This window comes from Asterias amurensis, chromosome 21 (assembly GCF_032118995.1).
Source record: "Asterias amurensis chromosome 21, ASM3211899v1".
NCBI lineage: Eukaryota > Metazoa > Echinodermata > Asteroidea > Forcipulatida > Asteriidae > Asterias > Asterias amurensis.
The window spans coordinates 14,115,325-14,133,850 of record NC_092668.1 but is presented as its reverse complement, the minus strand read 5'-3'; the positions used below and the strand labels follow the sequence as shown (position 1 = coordinate 14,133,850).

Here is an 18,526-nt window from a genome sequence, read left to right as displayed (position 1 = left end):
AAACCGATCTTCGTTTTTTCCCTTCAACCCTGGGTAAATATGGGGAATTCAGAAACAATTCCTTATGTTTACTTGCATGTGCCAAATTGAATTAAAGCTTTACTGCCGTTACTTTTGAGCGAAAATTCCGAAGTAGAAGAAAAAAAACATCGTCATGTGAAGATGTAACTTGAGAGTAATTTGTGACCATTGTTTGATATTTTATTCTCGTAAGGGCAAGGCAACTTTTCCCTTAGTAGAGGGCACCAACAGAAAAATGAATCTTACTTGAACATTTGAAGGGGTACCAAGAGGGCAATGACCAGGGGCATGTAGGCAAAAACTACCTTGGTTGCCTCCATGAAGAATTGACTCAGCTTATTTATGTGAAGATTCAATGATAGGATTAAACATAAACAAAAGTACAATTAAAACACTGACTGGCTTTTTAAAACAGTTGTCGTTGTCATTCATCCTGACTAGACAATATTTTTTGTCTTCAAATTTTTTCTAGAAAACTTTCACTTTACTTTTGCTTTATTATTACAATATTATTTACACATTTTGAAATAAAGTAGTGATAAAATAGTCTTAGAATTAGTGGTTGCAAACTGCTTACTAACCAGGAGGACCATGGTCAGGGTCCAGGGATGATAAATGCAAAAAGTAGTGTTATAATGGCCTGACTCAGCCTGTCCCTAGCAGAGTCTTTCTTGTTATATTGAACTTCTGAAAGTGAAGGTTAAAAAAGGCCTTCTCCGAGAAAGACTCCGCAGCAGAATGCTACCGACTCAGTGCTAGGTTCAAATCGTCAGGCCATTAACAAATTTTTGTAATACAGTAGTGCATAAAATAAGTATTTAGTTAAATTATTATGTAATTAATTTTAATTCCTAATTAACTTACTACTATAAGTAGGCTACAGTCGTTTGACCAGTTCTGGATCACTTTTTGAATTCACATTGTTTTTTGTTGCAATCTCTTTGATATTTTAAACAAAAAAGTTTATCAGTTTACCTAAACATGACATAAAACTCACCAAGTATTCACTGACACAAAAAGATTAGTTCTTTTGAAGAGGCTTTAAGAAAAGTATTGTCACCTGTTTGACCAGTTCAGGATCAGTTGAATCTATTCTGAATCAGTAGAGTGCCCTTTATTGCAAACCCATACTCCCATTCATAAAACTGTCTCTCAAGGACACAAAACTTCAGAGGTGTGTTGGCATGGACTTGGACTTCATTTGTTTAGTGAATGGCATGCAAGTGTCTTCAATAGCAGCGCAAAAACCCAGTGACAAAACCACAAAACAACAGCAAAGGCAAATGAAAAAGTGAAGCGAACCTAAAAAGCATTATCGACCCCTCCAAGTTTAAATTTCTCCAAAAAAAAAAAATTCTAAAAGAATTTGTTGAAGTAATGTTTCTCAAAATCATCTGAATAAACTTTCTACTGCAGTAGTATGATTTTACCATACTTAGTAAGTTAGTGCGGCACCATTTGACGCAATGAGATGTTGAGTGATCCCGAACTGGTCAAGGGTAAGTTGCCCCCCTAAAGAAGATTTTGGTAACTTCATCTCCTCAAAAAAACAAGATGTCTGCACAGTATTTACAGGAATGTTTTTTTACACATTTTTATCATTTTACATAAATATTTTTTGCCCCCGCACTCCAATTCTAAAGGTAAGAAGTTTTAACAGTGTTTTTCAACCAACATTTTTAAACAAAAAAATGATAAATTTCGCAGACAACCTTCAGGAAAACAGCCATAATTTATTTGCTGATGATGTTTGGCACCTTATTTTGGGTTTGTTGGTTTAATGGGTGTTAATCTTCACATTTATCAACAGAAATTGGTAATAATGAGAAGTGATATAACTATTTGGTTATTGCAAAGTTGAAGTGATCCCGAACTGGTCAATGATCCCGAACTGGTCAAATGACTGTAGTAGGCCTATAAGTTTTTGTAAAAATTGTGAAAAAGTGGTTGCAGAATACGGAAATCTTCCCGACACATTTGCTTAATTTGTTTTCGTTTTGGTTAGATTTTGACTTCCTTGTTTGTATTGTAACATTAAATTCCCATTCAGACCGCAGATTGTGACACACCACCCCCGGCTGACTGACGGGACAACACACTGAAGTCTGGCCGCGGGTCCGGTCAGCAGCTGCATTGTGGGACTGGGAGAGAGACCGATGTAAAATTTATCAACATAACGATCATGAAATTTAACTTGTAAATAGCAGCAACACTCTCCCAAAACATATTTTTAATTCGCAAAACTCACCAGTTGTTTCTTTTGGACTTAGTTGTGCAATCGGAATAAAAGGCCAACATAAAAACACAAAAATCAGCAAAAACAACGACCCGTCAAAACTTCGCCAAACTCTTTCAGGAAGTAAACAGTCCGGAGTCCTACTTCCATATAGCATATTTAACGCTATTAACGACTTGCAAGCACCAGACTAGTTACAAGGGACTTTTGCTCGCGGGATCTCGCGTGAACTCGTTAATTGATCGACATTAACCCTTTAGGTTATTTTATTTGATAAGGGGGTGGCAGACATTAAATAAACTACATTAAACTATGCAGAATTTAAACATTAATTTAAAAATTAGTAATTAAAATAAGTTTTTGGATTATCCTTTATTAATCTTTCAATATCAACATTTGTTTGTTTACGAAAACAATAATGTTTAAATAAAAGTTGGTCAAAAGCAACCCCTGTTGCACAAATGGTACAGTCCATGGCGGCTGACGCTTTGAATTGGAATTTGCAAAACACCTGTACGGATTGTGACAAAAATGGCCGAATTTAAAAGAAATTCAAGATGTTTTTAGACAACTTATCTCTCAAAGAGGAATATTTATCCTGCTCCAGTATGACAAGAAGTGATGTGCTCAATTTGATGACATAGAGTTTACGAAAAAGGTGAGTTTCTTGTGTTTTTGTTTTCAAAACCAACTGCGGAATGTGAAGTAAACAGCAATTTACACACACACAGTGAAAATTCGATGGTAGCACATCATCACACCAGCAGTGCAGCTTCAGCAGTGCATTAGATGTAGTGCGGTCATGACAGTTTTACATTTTAATTTGTAGAAACTGTTACACAGTATGTGTTTGGAATGGACTGACCATTGTCATTTATTTGATGCGATGTTGTAGAATGAGTCTAATGTTTTGGAAAAGTTTCCGTATGGCGCCACCACTTTTTCATTCGAAATGAAATAATATAGTATCTAATTTACCTCAATGAGATATCCCTTTTTGTAAAAATGAGTGAAAAAGTGGTGGCTATACGGAAAGTTATCCAATGTTTTTTTCAAAAGTTGTAATTGGTGATAACTCAAAAGATCAAACCGATGAAACAAGTTTTTTTGTAAAGTATTGTGAATTGTGAATGTAAGTAAAGATTTGGGTTGGGAATGGAAAGTACTTCACTTCGGGGGGGGGGGGGGGGGGGGGGGGAGGGGTCAGGAATGAGAGCCGAGATCATGCCAGCCATGCTAGACAGTTGACCCAGTGCAGAAAACATTCTTTCTAGGGATAACTTTCCGTATGGCGCCACCACTTTTTCACAAATTTTTACCAAAAAAGGGATATCTCACTGAGGTAAATTAGATATCGTAGCATCATACGTTATCGACCCTCACATGTTTTCGGTCCCCAACTTTGATTCCCATTTACTGCGAGATTGTGCAAGCTGCACCGGTGACAGAAGCTATGCAGTTTACTCACGGTCTGTATTTTCATCAGGCTTAATCATGCTGAGAATAAAGTTTCCTGTCGTTGGTTATGCTCAAACATTTATAAAATGATTGATTTTTGGTACTAATCAGTATTATTATGCCAACATTCAAATGAGTCCAAGAAACATCATCCAACCTCGAAAGTTCAAAACAAAATTACTATCTGCTAGATTGAGTTTCATTCTGCTTTAGTCACTAGATGGATCACGTGAGGTGGTTACTATTTGGGTGTGCAAATGTGGGGAAAATATTAAAATATTTAAAGTGAAAAGGACAAAAAAAAAGATTTTTGATTTACTGCATACTGTATTAAATTCCGATAAGCGTAAAAATATTAAGTCTACATGAAAGAGAAAATGTCATAGATTGGTTTCTTATCTCCTGAAACCAAACATTACTGGTCTGAAATGGGGGAAAACGTATTGTTATGAAGTGTGTGTGCTTCAAGGGGGGGGGGGGGGTGGGGTGTTTTACTTTCATGCCTTATGATATCTCTGGATTCTAATATAGTAGCCATATTGCCTTGGGACAAAAATGTAATTAAATTTGTTTAGTAGTAATTGAATAATATTTTTGATTTATTTTGCACGTCATACTAGCTTCTGAATTTTCAATAAAATACCAACCAATGAAAGGTGTGAAAACATATGACGTTGCTCCAATGTCGTGCATGCATAAGCACTGTTAATGGCGGACTGTCTCTCGCAACGTAAAACCAAAACTTAAAAATTTCAACACACCATGAAGTGAAAGTGTTATTGTTAAAAAATTGGATAGATGATTTGAAAAAAAAATATTTAGTTTTTGATTGTGAACAATTTTCCTGTTATCCTACTGAAAACACATGACACCAGGATACTATATTTATTTCTACATCCCTCTTACTACATGGAGTCATGTGGCAGGTCGCTTGTCTCCAGGGCAAATGGAATAATCCTCTTCCTGAACTAAGCCAAAACAAACTGTAGTTGTACAATTTAATATCCCTGCAAATCTATCTCAATCTCTTATGCCAGAATTATTTAAGATGTTTGTCCTTGCTTTGTTTAAATTCAAAAACTAGTCAGTGGCTTAAAGGAACACGTTGCCTTGGATCGGACGAGTTGGTCAAAACAAAAGCGTTTGTAACCGTTTTTTATAAAATGCATATGGTTGGAAAGATGTTTTGAAAGTAGAATACAATGATCCACACAAGTTTGCCTCGAAATTGCGTGGTTTTCCTTCTACTGTGCGAACTAACATGGTCGGCCATTTATGGGAGTCAAAATTTTGACCCCCATAAATGGCCGACGTGTTAGTCGATGAGGTAAAAGGAAACCACGCAATTTCGAGGCATGTTTGTGTGGATCATTGTATTCTACTTTTACAACATCTTTCTACCCATATGCATTTTATAAAAAACAGTTACAAACGCTTTTCAAAGACCCAACTCGACCGATCCAAGGCAACGTGTTCCTTTAATGACAGCAGCACACATGAACAAGTGTAGACTAAATCCATGCAGTCAAGTTACATACATGTAACTTGACTGCATGGATGTAGCCTACATGTACTTTTGATTTTACTATTATTGGAAGAACAATGTCTGGCCTGAAAAACATTCAAACCTTCAGATGTTTTTTTAAATTTTTTGTCACACGACCTTGACGTCAGATTATTATTTCCTCTCTAAAAGAAAAAGATAGAACCATACACACTTTTAAAAAAACCACTACAGTATAGATACTTTTTGTTGGCTAAACCTTTTCCTATTGTGTTGATTCAGAACTTTTACAGTGATCAATTTTTTTAGGGAAATCCAAAGGAGCGCAGTGCTTTAAAAAAAACGTTATTTGACTAGTGTTTGAAAATCATACATGTGTACGCGCGCGCGCTTAGAAATAGATTATGCGCGCGCTAAGAAGTAGATTGCACACCGTTACTAATAGCTATGAGTTGCGTTCCGCGTGATAATCTTGCGCGCCTAACACGCGGAAGCCAGAGGTTTTAAACACTGGTCATTATCAACCGTTTAAACACCCCCACATGACGCGCTTTCCACCAATAGGAGTAGAGAAACTGTCTGGGGTATTTATGAATGATATTTTAGTTGTGTTATAAATATCCTGAGAAAATGGAATTAGCTGTTGCAAACTGCTTACTGTCAATAAGGGTACATGGTAAAATGCAAACAAAATATTTAGTGGCCTGTGTTTCGACCTTAGCAGAGTCTTTCTCGGAGGCTAACAATTTTATTTTACACAGTTTGATCATTCAACACACCCCTATCATCTTCAAATTTTCCCTTTGCTTGGAGTTGATTTGTTTATTTCATGTTTGATTGATTATGTGGAGGGTTAAAACGGTTGAAAGATTTTGAAATGTTGTATGAGGCAGAATGATTCTTGTGGGAGGTCATGGGTCAGAAGGTGAGAACTTGGGTTGACGAAGTCTAGGTCAGAGGTGACAGTAAAAGCAAATCTCAAGGGTTCTATAAATTTATCTTTACTGGTCTAGTTGATGAACTGTGACAATATATTAAACATTACTACCCTGGATATTCAACTGTGATGTTGTTTTGAGTCCGTGAATGTACATCAATCTTTAAATTTAAGCCTAAATGTTTGTACACTGTCGTGCCAGAGTTCCCTTATAGTATTTGTTAAAAGAATCTAAGTTGAAGGCACTAGCATACATAAATACCAAAACAACTTAAAGACAGTGGACACTATTGGTAATTGTCAAAAACCAGTCTTCTCACTTGGTGTATATCGACATATATGCATAAAATAACAAACCTGTGAAAGTTTGAGCTCGATTGGTCGTCGGAGTTGCGAGATAACTATGAGAGAAAAAAACAACCTTGTCACACGAAGTTGTGTGCTTTTAGATACTTGATTTTGAGACCTCAAATTCTAAACTTGAGGTCTAGAAATCAAATTCGTGGAAAATTACTTCTTTCTCGAAAACTATGTCACTTCAGATGTTTTATACAATGTTTTATACCATCAACCTCTCCCCATTACTCGTTACCAAGTAAGGTTTTATGCTGATAATTATTTTGACTAATTACCAATAGTGTCCACTGCCTTTAAAGGGGATGTGAGATTTAGGCATCGATCACAGTTTGACCCCTTTAAAGGGAAATTACTTTCTCTGTGTTTTTGAAGATTAAAGGAAACCCCCTTACATTTAAAAAACAAACATAAACCAAGCTGTAAAAAATATCATTAGGACCCTACATTTGTTAAACAATGATGTTATTGTTTGTCAGAGACCAATCCAGCCCTTCTCACACAAAAGAGATTAACACATTTACCTACAAGTTTACTATTTATTTATAGATTCTTTACACCACACAAAGCTTCAAACAATACTTTTAATGATGTTTAGTATCCTTACCAATCCTTTAAATCGTTTTAATTTAGCTTGTCAATTGTAAGAATTAAATGCTTTGAATTGTGAATGGAAAGTACAAATCATCAAAGATGAAAGTTTTTAGGAAACACCCTAATTAACATATTATACGCACACGCCCAAATGTGTTAATCATAGTTGATTGCACATATCCCACACCACCCACCTACAATGTACATTATTCAACCTGTGTTTGAAGGATAGCATCATGCATTCAACGTACTGTGTACGTTGAACCAAACGGCTACATTTACTGTAGGCTGATGCATCAGTGTATAGGCCTACTGGCTATTGTAACTTATTGATTTGGCCGCACACAATAGCAAACCAGTTTTAATGTTATGTGTTTATTTTACGTTGATTTAGTCGAGGAACACAAAAAGTACAGTTGGCCAGTGCAAGTGTAAACAGCTGTTCACCGTGTTTGGTCATTTTATAATTCTACAGGTCAAATGGAACTAGTGCGCATCAAACGACTTGTTTTTAATTGATCCATACACTCACTAGGAATTATAATGTGGTTTGACGTTTTTGTAGTATTTTGTGACAAAGGCAAATTGATTTTTATTTGGTGGGCTTCGGAATAAGGGCAGTTTGTTCATTGTAGGCCTACACAATCAACACTAGACCATGTGACCTGTGACATCACATGTTTACAAAAGAGCCACATAGCGTACATTTACTTCCTCGTGTTGTTTGTATCCATATCATGTATTTAAAAGTGCATTGCACTTGTATTTTAGGACAATTCTATTGTAGTAATTACTGATTTTGAGTCATGCTTTAAATTGTACTTTTTTGTATGACTCAGGTACAAATCATACATTGCCAACAGGTTGACTTTCACTACTTCAAATGAAACTTTTAAAATATTTTTGTTACCTTTAAATATGAACCCATTGTGGCTGTGCACATGAGCTTTCTTGTTACTCTCTTTGGACACCATGGCAACCATAAACAACTTTACTGGTTGTTTATTATTCGGTTCAAGCCTGAATGACCTGGAGGTCAAACAGTAATCACAAACTCAGATTAAGCTTCCTATTGTATTGATGCATGCTTCACTTGTAAGCCCAACTCCCAAACTGTTCTTTTGAAGTCTTTGTATTGATCAATGGAAAACAATTTGAAAATAAATTTTCTGGAAATAATAGTAAATAGCTTTGCCCTCTTTTCACCCTGGGTGGTGTCCTGGACAAAATTGGGCTGTTCTCAGTAAGAGTCTGGCATTATAAAGGCCGAGTTATAGTCGGTCGCGCGATGGTCGGGCGTCGGAAATCTTGACGCGCGATCATAAAAAGACACGGGTTTTAGGCCTCAGTCTTAGGATTGCGCGTAAGAATTCCGTTGCGCGACCATCGCGCGACCGACTATAAACCGGCCTTTAGGTGATCGGGTTGTTCTTGCCTTGCCTTCCACCTCTGGGACCCAGGTTCAAATCCTGCTGGGGGCACTGTGAATTGGGTTAAAGTTGCAACCTAACTGCTTGGATTGTCCCCATTGGGGGTATCCTCCCACATCTAAACTGAACATTTCTTCTTGCTTTCCTTTTCATCACTTGTTATTTCCGCATGCGCTGTTGGATTTGTTATGGCCTAAACCTGTCCAGGGTAAAATCTTGTAATCGGTTTTCAAAGGCAAATCCCCCCTCATTGAAGTGTTGCTGTCCACAGTTAGGTCTGGTTCCTTTTCTTTCTGTTAGCATTGGAACAGAATTACGTCTTTGTAACTGCTTCTTTGTGTGGGGATTTCAGCATCACCTTAGCACAATGTAAGGTCTTTTGAATCTTGCGGATAAATACCCCATTGTGTACTGCCATTGTTGGTTTTGTTTGGGTATACTTCTTGTGCATTGGACATTGAATAGAACAGATTATTTACAAGGATACATTTGTACACATGAATATAGAGTTCCTGCTGTGTAATGTAATAATCACATCAAATGTGTATCAATGTCTCTGCATAATAATTATATTAGGCTTGAACAAATACAAATTGACTGGAGCGGGACTGATGCCCCGTTGCCCCTGGTCTTGGCTGTGCATGGTAGCCCTTCAAATGGAAGTGTCCATAGCAAAATGAAAATGGCAGCCCTCTCAAAAATGAAATTCCAGATGCATAAATTTGTTAGTCTTGTAGGCCTTATGTTTGTTTGCTTGTTTGTTGTTTGTTGTTTGTTTGTTTACATCTTTCCGTCAAAGGAAATCTGCAAAATCCCTCAAGGGAATCTAATCTGCCATAATTGTTACCACTTGAGGGCGCTTTCAAACATTGGTGTAACTAAATTATTATGATTAATGAACTAGACGATAATCTTTATTCTAGTCCTTGTGAAATCAGCAGTTAGCTTGGTGGCATTTTAACCCAAAACCTTGTGATTGCAAGTCCTGTAGCCTAACACTGATTTTTTCCTCTAGCAAATACCATCGCCCTGTTTCCCCTTTCAATACTTCATTTTCATGGAGTATTTGTTTTCTCTTTCAGCAGGCAACTATGCCTGTCTCCAAGCCAGTTTCCCCAGGGGCAGTCAACGTGTCTCTCAGCGACGCTTTGGAGGTACGTTGTGGTCCGCTGTATGAGGAGGAAGTATGGAGTGTGCTGTGCCAGAGTGCCAAGGCATTGCAGGACATCTTCCTACGAGGTGAGTGAACGATTGGGAGGAGGGGTGAAGCTAGTGAGTGGAAGGTGGGGATGAGAGCAGGTTGGGTGTTTTTAAGGGAATATGAAGCATCTTATAAATGCATGGCCTAGGCTCTGTCGGACATTTACCACAAGATGGTTGTGGTAGATAAATTAAAGTTTGTGGGAAGGCAAATCCATTCGATTGCCTCCATGCCCCTGGTCATTGCCTCTGGATATCCCTGGTCATTGCTGTCAACAGTATTGAAGGTGTAGGTTTTGGGGGCCGCTATATGGAACTAGGAAGTATTGCATTCTACTCACATTTTCAAAATTGTCCCCAAGGGTAGACTTTGGAACTCTAGGTGGCAGCAGACTTGCCAGACGAATTTCCATTGTTTTCGCAGTTCTGAGCAGTGCACATTATTAAGATTTACCTGGTAAGTCTGCTATCACCTAGTGTCACCAAAAGTCTCCCATGGAGAGGTACAGGTACAATACATGGAGTAAGCATTTAGCACGCTCAAATTTCACGTCTTAAAAAGGTGACAAGCAAGCTTATATTTTATAATCAATCTTAATCCTTCTTATCTATTAGGGGAGGCAGTCGTCCAGGGTTCACCCCGCTTTGTTCTGTGTCCCTACACGCTTCATTTCACCCCAGGAGGGCGTGTCACGTTTGCCGAGACGATCGACCCGAGCCTCCCCAACATCCACAATTTCCTGTCCCCAGAGGTCTTGTCTGGACAGCTGAATCCATCGGACGCTGCGGTGGAAAAGGTCAGTCAGAAACTTATGTCAAAAACTGTTTTTATTTAATGCAAAGATGGAGCTTAAAGAGAAAATACATCTGAAGTTTTTGGAACCGTTAAAGTGTTTTAATCATATAAAAAGTAGATACACCATAGAACTTAACCTGTGAAAATTTCATTTGGGGGGAAGAATAATCCGTAATTGGAATACCCAATCTGAGTGACGTAACTGTCAGTGTCGCTTCTCAGATTCAAATTTTGGAGGATAAAAAATTATATATTTGTCCATAACAGCAGTACTTAAAAGTGCAATGGTTCTCAAAATGTTCATAGTCATTACCAAACATGTACAGACCACTTAAAAACTTTGATGTCTTCTTCTCTTCTGCAGATGTTGGTATACTCTCTTGGGATGACGTTGTTCTGGTCTGCAGAGTACGCTACATCACCACCGAGCCGAGCCTCGTTGACCCACGACCTCCACTCGATCCTGCTTGCCATGACTAACCAGAATGCTGACTCCAGGGTAGCTCTTATACACATCTTGGAGGTAAAAAAGGCGAACCCTCTTCTCTTACGGATAAGTGCACTGGTGTCTTTTCATGTGCATTGATTGTTCTTTAACACAAGGGACCTACGGCTTTACAGAGCTTAACTTTGGGAAAATAACCCATAAGACTTCAGAGCTTGAATAGCTGAAAACTATTACTGGACCAGATTATTTGTTGCAAGACCAGAATCAAAATGAGAAGAACACTATCTACAAAGTTTCTCATTTGAGCTGTTTTTAAAACAAGTACTCGGAGAACATTCGAAGGATGAAACAAATATACAGAGAACTTAATATCCTGCCACAACGGCTTAAATATTTGGGTTTTGTCTTAAATCATTTTAAGACATTTAACTCCAGGTAGCAGCAGACATTTTTGGTGACCTTTTTTGACTTCACAATACTTATACACTGTTATTCCTTTGCAGGCTTGTACACTACACGCAAGGCAGGCAAATACAGGAATCCCATACTCACAGCATGTGATGAAACTCAGTAAAATCGTCATGGGTAGCGTCTATGAGGTAAGTTGTATACAAAAACGGTCTAGGGATTGTACATGTACTGCATCTTTGGAACTCCTTGCATGGTGCATGTTTCCCTCCATCCTACAATCTAGATTGTTCTCATATTATTTGGTTATGTGTGTAAGCACTGTATACTCAGCACTTTCCTGGCTTCTGTGAACAAAATCACAGGCTTATTGCTGGGGTGGTATTCGAACCCATGACCTTTGTTTTTTTCCTTGTAGCACCTCTTGGGAGACAAGGTTGCCTCTTTCAAGAAAGGCCACAAGGAAGGTCAATTTAAAGTCCTGAAATCCTGAGAACTCACAGCCCTGGTAAAGGCTCATTATGAATGAAAACTAATTTTTGCAACATGTGGCACCTCTTTTTCCCCCTCCCCCTCCCCCTCTTAATAATTAGCTGGACACAATCCTTGATGAAGTCGATGGAGATCTTAACAGCAGTAACCCATTCAACGGAAGCGGCTCCCCATCACAGAATGGCGTTCCTCTCGAACACAACAGAAACTCAGGTACAACCACTGTCTGCAAAACAGTTCTCTTTCAAAACTTATGTTTGCTTAATCTTCTTAATTTATTGTCTTCTTTTGGGTGACTGTTAAGAGGCACTTATTCTACCCTCCCAAATATATATGTTCTCCTTTTTGAAGAAACAAAACCGTTCTCTTTCCAAACTTATGTTTGCTTTATCTTCTTAATTAATTGTGTTTTTGGGTGACTGTTTAGACGCACTTATTCTACCCTCCCAAATACTTGTTTTACTACATAGAATTGGGTTCCAGTTTCAGAGAACCTAAACACGAATTTACCATGCACAGGGAAAAAAAACTAAATTGGTAAATCCAGATGGCAGACTGAAAATCTGTATGAAATATATAATGTGGCACTGGTTGCAGCCACTGCCGCAGTTGGTTATATCGGACACAGCCTAAGCAAAGGGAATGTTTGCTGCCCTCTAGTGTCAAAGCCTGTTAATTCATATGGGTGTATTTCTTAACTTTTAGGTGGTGGTGTTTTACTCTACTAACCCTGATTTTGTTCTTGTGGTGTGCTAAGGGGCCATTCAAAATTGTCAATGTTAAAAAAAAAATATTCTTTGAAAATTTGGTTGGGTGGGTCAAAAAGAATTCAGAAAAAATTAAGAATATCAAAATATTGACTATTCTGAATGGCGCCTTGATTATTAATCTCACTGTGACTGACTCTTGTCTGGCTCCTAGACTCTTTCTTCGCACTGCCGTACCTCTCGTATCACGACGTGCGTCCCTTCTATCAAAACTTCACCCCTCCTTACCGTTTTCAAGATTTCCAGCCGTGTTCCTGCAGTTTTCCTGCAGCCTGTCCATGTAAGTTTGACTTATCAAACTCTATGTGTGTAGGATTTGAAACTTTGCATGTTGGGACTAAAATTAGGTGAGGTTGTGGTAGCACCAATCTGTAAATCTGTGATATCTGTAAATCTGATAAATATCAATATTTCTGTTCTGTTTGACCTAATTTACTGAAAACTTTGTTCTTTTAACAAAAAAATTCCTAAAAAGTTAAATAAAAAGTCTTCTTCTGTTGCACTTCTCGAAAAAATCTGTTTGCATCAAATTCATTCAGCCTTAAACCAAGTATTTTGTAACTGAAATTGACAATTTAATTTTAATTTGTTGTACTAAATCAATATTTGATGAGATGAGTTTGACATTATGTTTCAGGTCGTCTAAGTCCAGCTAAGAGACAAAGCCATTATCAGAACTCAAATAACAATCACTCTCCATCGAGCAAGCGCCCTCGCTCATCCAAAGACAGTCGTCACTATCACAATGAGCCCGACATTAGCAGCCACCACAGCAGGTCGAGATCTCTCAAACGAGACTCAAGCGCCTCAGGCCGACATCACCTGTCCAACATCAGCACAAGTACCGTGGACTCACGAGATAGCTATGATGAGCGTGATACTCATCACCATCCTCACAGAACTCAAAGAACCACGGGGGTCGAGGAAACAGGTCGTTCGTATCATCTGTCGGATATCTTCACCCCTCCATCGAGGGAAAACTCTCGAGACAGATCTAGAGATCGCTCACGAGACAGGACAAGGGAGAACTCACAGGAGCGACTCATCAAAAAGTCGCACCATTCCTCGCCAGTGCGAGAAACGAAACGCTCACAAAACAACGCTATATACGACCGACTCAATGAGAGACGGGATCGATTGAGACTCTTGAGGGAGCAGCTTGGCATCAAGCACAGAGACATTGATCTTAGGAGACCGTTACTCGGGTACCATAGTGATAGTGGGACTATGAGCGATGGCGGAAGTGAGGTCAGAAGTGAAAGGCCAGAGGTCAGAGCAAGGTCACTCAAGTCATTGACCTCCATGGAATCAGCTCAAGAGGGTGAGTAATGATTGAATACGATATATCTCCAGCCTAGGCTTTCTTTTATTAAATTTTGATACAAAGAAGTTATATACGTTTTGAGAAATTAGCTCAATTTGAAAAATGTGCTAAGCACAAGAAAAATCTTGTTTTACAGAAACTGGCTACCAGACAATATTTCATAAAGTTTACATTGTTGCAACTGGTGCACGACTCATTTTTTGCTCAGCAAAGAAATTTGCTAAGCAGTATTTTCTGCTTAACAGTCTTTTGAAATTATGCCCATGTTTACTGGCTACAATGCAAGGCACCGAGGAGGATCCTTTGGTTTCCTTACCAGAAATATTTGATAATTTATAAGTAATTTCTGTTATGATTTTGCTACTTCTTTAGGGAGTTACTACCCAGACCAGCACCAGTATGCTTCCTCAGATTCCTTATCAACCGACCAGGGTAGGGTCAACGGCCAGAGAAACCATGGAGCCGACCGGAGGGGTGTGGTGGAGCGTCGAACCCAAGACCAGCCAATCCAAGCCGCATCGAAACCCTCATCAATGCGTAGAGCAGAGAACGCACCACGGCAGAATAGTGGCCCAGGGAGGGTACCTGTTAATGGACAAGCTCCTATCGGGACCAGGGACCCACCCAAGAAGAAACTCAAGGTAAACATGTGTTCACAGAGCAATTGTAATTTTGATCAGCATATATTTCAGAATTAAGTCGCGTACTAAGGAGTAACTGAAAATAGTAAACTTGTGGGTACAACCATGTGTAAAATCTTTATTAGGAGGTGTGTTGGCTCTGAAAAGAGCCGGTGTGATCTCAACAATATACTTTGCTCATAATGAGAATGGGTGTGTTAAGTGTGTGTAGATGCATTTAATAGTCTCAAATCAGTCTGGTGCTGTTGTGTATACACAGTAAACCACATTATTTTACAGGGAACTTGGAAAAAAAAAACACCCTCTGTGAACGTTTCATTTGATGTACCATTTTTCATACACGTTGCTGATTTCAAAACTTGATCTTTTTTTACAGAAATTCTTTGGGCCTGAGTTTGTTGTAATGAGCAGCACTGCGAATGAATCCTTGGATATGATGCCCTCAATTTTGGTGAGTGCTTTCAAAAATATCACATATCATTTAATAATTTAATAATTGGTGGTTTCTTTCCCTGCCTTTCACCTCTGCGGACTCCAGTTCGAATCCAACCCCAGACCTCGAGCCTGAATTATTATTATTTTTTACTTTGCAGTGTAAAGCGGGGAAGATTCCACCGGACCGTAAAAAGGTCACAGTGGTCCTGCTTAACGGCCGACGACTTGACCTCATGTGTGACCTGGGGATCAAAGGTCAGGAGATGTTTGACCTTGTGGCATCACATATTGGCCTCAGTGAGAAGGTTTACTTTGGGCTGACATATATTAAAGGTGAGCGATGGTCAGTAATATCATGCATTTAACAATAAGTAGATACACTTGACATAAAGTGACCTGGTCATTGGGCCAATAAAATTCTTGTAATATTTCTCAGCTCTTTCTCAGCTTCCTGTCGTGGCGCTCCAGAGGCTTTTTCAAACACAACATCAACCCCTACCCCAAAGTAGAGTGGTTCTAAAAATGCTTTATATTATCAAAAGCTGTTGAACCTCTAACCAAATACATATTTATTGCCATTTTATTGAAGAATGGTTATTAAACATATATTCAATTCCTTTAAAAAATGGCGTTCTAAACAAATTGAACCTTATGCTAACAGTCTGCTCTTTTTTGTTCCCGATGTTAAGATGGGGAGTATTTCTTCCTGGATGCAGATGTAAAGCTCTACAAGGTTGGGCCGGACTCCTGGAAGGAGGAAGCCAAGAAAGGTTCCAAGAAAACAGTCTCTACGGATAAATTCACTCTCTTCTTCCGCATCAAGTTTTATTTGGAGAATACAGGAATGTTGAAGTGAGTTGGAATTTGCAGATTTAGAAGGAGTGTGTTTTCCGGGATGAGATTCTTCTGACGTATGTCAGAAACAAATCCAGCCCTTTAGATTATTTTTTTATTTTTTTTTATTTATTTTTTGTTTTCTATGAAAATGTGTTGGTTGTTTTTTTTGCAATATGGCATTCTGGCTGACCTCATATATTTTTTTCAAGAAATGTTGTGAAGCCTTACTAAGACCAACATTTTTTCGGAGAAAAAATCTCTTAAACTACTTTACTTCGAGGAGGGTCGTTTCTAACAATGTTTTATAAGATCAACAGCTCTCTAGTACTCTTTCAAAGTATGTTTTTATGCTTATTTAACAAAAATACACTCTGCCATAAAATTATGTTTTTGTCTTAGTGTGCTTTGTTTTGTGTGTCCGTTTTTACAGGGACCAACTTACACGCCACCAGTACTACTTGCAGCTGCGTAGGGACATCCTCGAGGAAAAGACGCGATGCGACGAGAAAGCCGCTTTACAGCTCGCCTCCCTGGCCCTGCAAGCCGAGATGGGGGACTATCACGGCGAAACCATGGGCCGGAACTACTTTCTTCCCGAACACTACGTCCCGTCAGAGATCATTGATACGTTGGGTGTGCCAAGGATTCGCCAGACGCTACCCCCGATGCATGCCACGCATATCGGCATGGGAGAACTGCAAGCTGAGATGGAGTTTCTCATGGTAATTAGGATTTGAAACTTTGCATGGTGGGAGTATAACTAGGTGAGATTTGTGGCACCATGTGTAAATCTTTTTGAGTGGAGTTGGTTCTGGAAAGAACCGTGAGTTGTCAACACTGGTTCTTTTCAGAACCAACATTACTCAAATAAGATTACACATGGTGCTACCACAAACCTCTTCTCTTGTTAAAAACCATTTGAAGATCAGAGTTTGAACAGTTTGTTTAAATAATATGTCCGAGAGACACAATTCTTTTGAACTTCTCAACTTAAGAATTGAGAATGGATAACGACCCTTATTTGTTGGCATTTTTTTGCAACACAGGAAGCAAGGAAACTACAGGAGTACGGAATCCACTTCCATCGAGCGTCTCGCAGCAAGAAGGACCCCAGCGCTTCCATCTGGCTTGGTATCTGCACTCGCGGCATCATTGTCTATGAGAAACGAGGCAGGACCAGGCAGCAGGTCCACGCACATCCATGGCACCTGACTAGGAAGATTGCCTTCAATGTAAGGCTCACTAACAATTTCTTGCCCGTCTTCATTTTTCTTCAGCTTTGTTTTCAAAAAATAAAATAAATTGTGTGCCTTCCTCAGTTTTATTTGAGAGGAATTTGGTCCGTAGATTCAAGCTTTTTTTTTTTTTCCGTTTGAAGTAATTTGAGATAAATTTTATTTTTTTTAACAGAGGAGGAGGTTCACTGTCGAAGGAAACGATGGATCCAGCAATAAGAATATCCACTATACAGAGGACTACAAAAAGTGAGTAAATTTGAAACCATGATAGGGAATATCAGCCCAAAGAAAGAAAAAACTTTCACAATTTATGCTAAGTAAGTTTGAGAAGAGATCCCTTTGTGGGAAATATTTTTTTGTTTACATGCTTGTTAAATACAGTATTCTCATTTTGTGTCAACAGAGGGCGCTATATGCTGCAGCTGTGCACATCGCAACATAAGTTCCAGATGGCGATGAGACTTAAGGCTAACACATCACAGAAGTTTGGTCAAGGTAACAACGTCCTCCATAGTGATAAAATACCAGAAACGTTTGTGCATATTCGAGTCCTTCCGTAACTCTGCTTTGGCTTTTTACGTTTGAAATATTCCAGATTTCCCCATGGAGGCTTCGGAATCCTACACCGACTCGATGCGCTTTTCTCCGTACAACGACTACCCAGACGACGAGCTGGACTTTTCTGATGACAACGAGGGCAGTGTACAGAACTCGGTCCCTGAAAGCCTTTTCCAAGAGCACGGCGAATACCAAAACAACGGACGACTGGTTTCTGAATACGAGGAAATCGGTTATCGAGATCGAGGGTCATCTCCGGAGAGGAGAGGTGGTCGAGAGAGGGTGCCGCCGCCGGAGTATAACAACCAACCAGCGTACCCGTATCGTACCGGAGAGAGGGATAATGAAGAGACTGTGGCCGCAGACGACAGGTGGAAGCCAAGCCGCAATAAAGACTACCACAGCAAGGAGACCATCCCTTATGATGAGTTGACGGCCGAACGATCAGAGAGTCGAAAGTCCCAAGGTCGTCGGGTATCAGAGTCTCGTACCAGTCGTCTTGAGAGACAGAATCAGCATCTTAGCTTTCATAGTGGCAGCTCCAACGAAACCAGCAATCAACGAACACCGAGCCAGGTGTCTCGTTACAAAGATGGTGCGCCGAGTGGGTCAGGGGTGAAGGGTCGTACACCAGACCCCAGACCACAGCTCGGCCGAGATGATTTTGAAGATGAGCATCCGTATGCCACTGTGGCGGATATGGAACGGGAAATTAATCAGCATGCTAGGGAAGAAGATGATCTGGATGGACGGCGGATATTGGGCTTGGATGAAGTAGATGCTCCGTTTGTCATTGGTAAGCAAACACTGATTATACTTATTGCTATTGCTTTTCCTAGCTAGCGTTT

The 18,526-nt window shown here is 39.3% G+C and overlaps 1 protein-coding gene across 4 annotated transcripts in view; it reads left to right on the top strand.

Moving 5' to 3' along the window:
- The first annotated feature begins 2,747 nt into the window (after window positions 1–2,747).
- LOC139952868 (tyrosine-protein phosphatase non-receptor type 13-like) overlaps window positions 2,748–18,526 on the top strand; it is a 34,975-nt gene continuing 19,196 nt past the window's right edge. For 2 of the 4 annotated variants that reach the window (XM_071952132.1, XM_071952130.1), the window contains exons 1-17: window positions 2,748–2,915; window positions 9,617–9,773; window positions 10,350–10,531; window positions 10,895–11,053; window positions 11,482–11,577; window positions 11,980–12,091; window positions 12,800–12,925; window positions 13,283–13,966; window positions 14,342–14,610; window positions 14,987–15,061; window positions 15,204–15,378; window positions 15,735–15,897; window positions 16,313–16,604; window positions 16,929–17,114; window positions 17,293–17,366; window positions 17,524–17,615; window positions 17,716–18,474. In XM_071952132.1, the coding sequence (XP_071808233.1) occupies window positions 9,626–9,773; window positions 10,350–10,531; window positions 10,895–11,053; window positions 11,482–11,577; window positions 11,980–12,091; window positions 12,800–12,925; window positions 13,283–13,966; window positions 14,342–14,610; window positions 14,987–15,061; window positions 15,204–15,378; window positions 15,735–15,897; window positions 16,313–16,604; window positions 16,929–17,114; window positions 17,293–17,366; window positions 17,524–17,615; window positions 17,716–18,474 (3,592 nt within the window). In that variant the 5' untranslated portion in view covers window positions 2,748–2,915; window positions 9,617–9,625. The remainder of the gene's footprint in view (window positions 2,916–9,616; window positions 9,774–10,349; window positions 10,532–10,894; window positions 11,054–11,481; window positions 11,578–11,979; window positions 12,092–12,799; window positions 12,926–13,282; window positions 13,967–14,341; window positions 14,611–14,986; window positions 15,062–15,203; window positions 15,379–15,734; window positions 15,898–16,312; window positions 16,605–16,928; window positions 17,115–17,292; window positions 17,367–17,523; window positions 17,616–17,715; window positions 18,475–18,526) is intronic. The other 2 variants (XM_071952131.1, XM_071952133.1) reach the window with 2 other exon arrangements.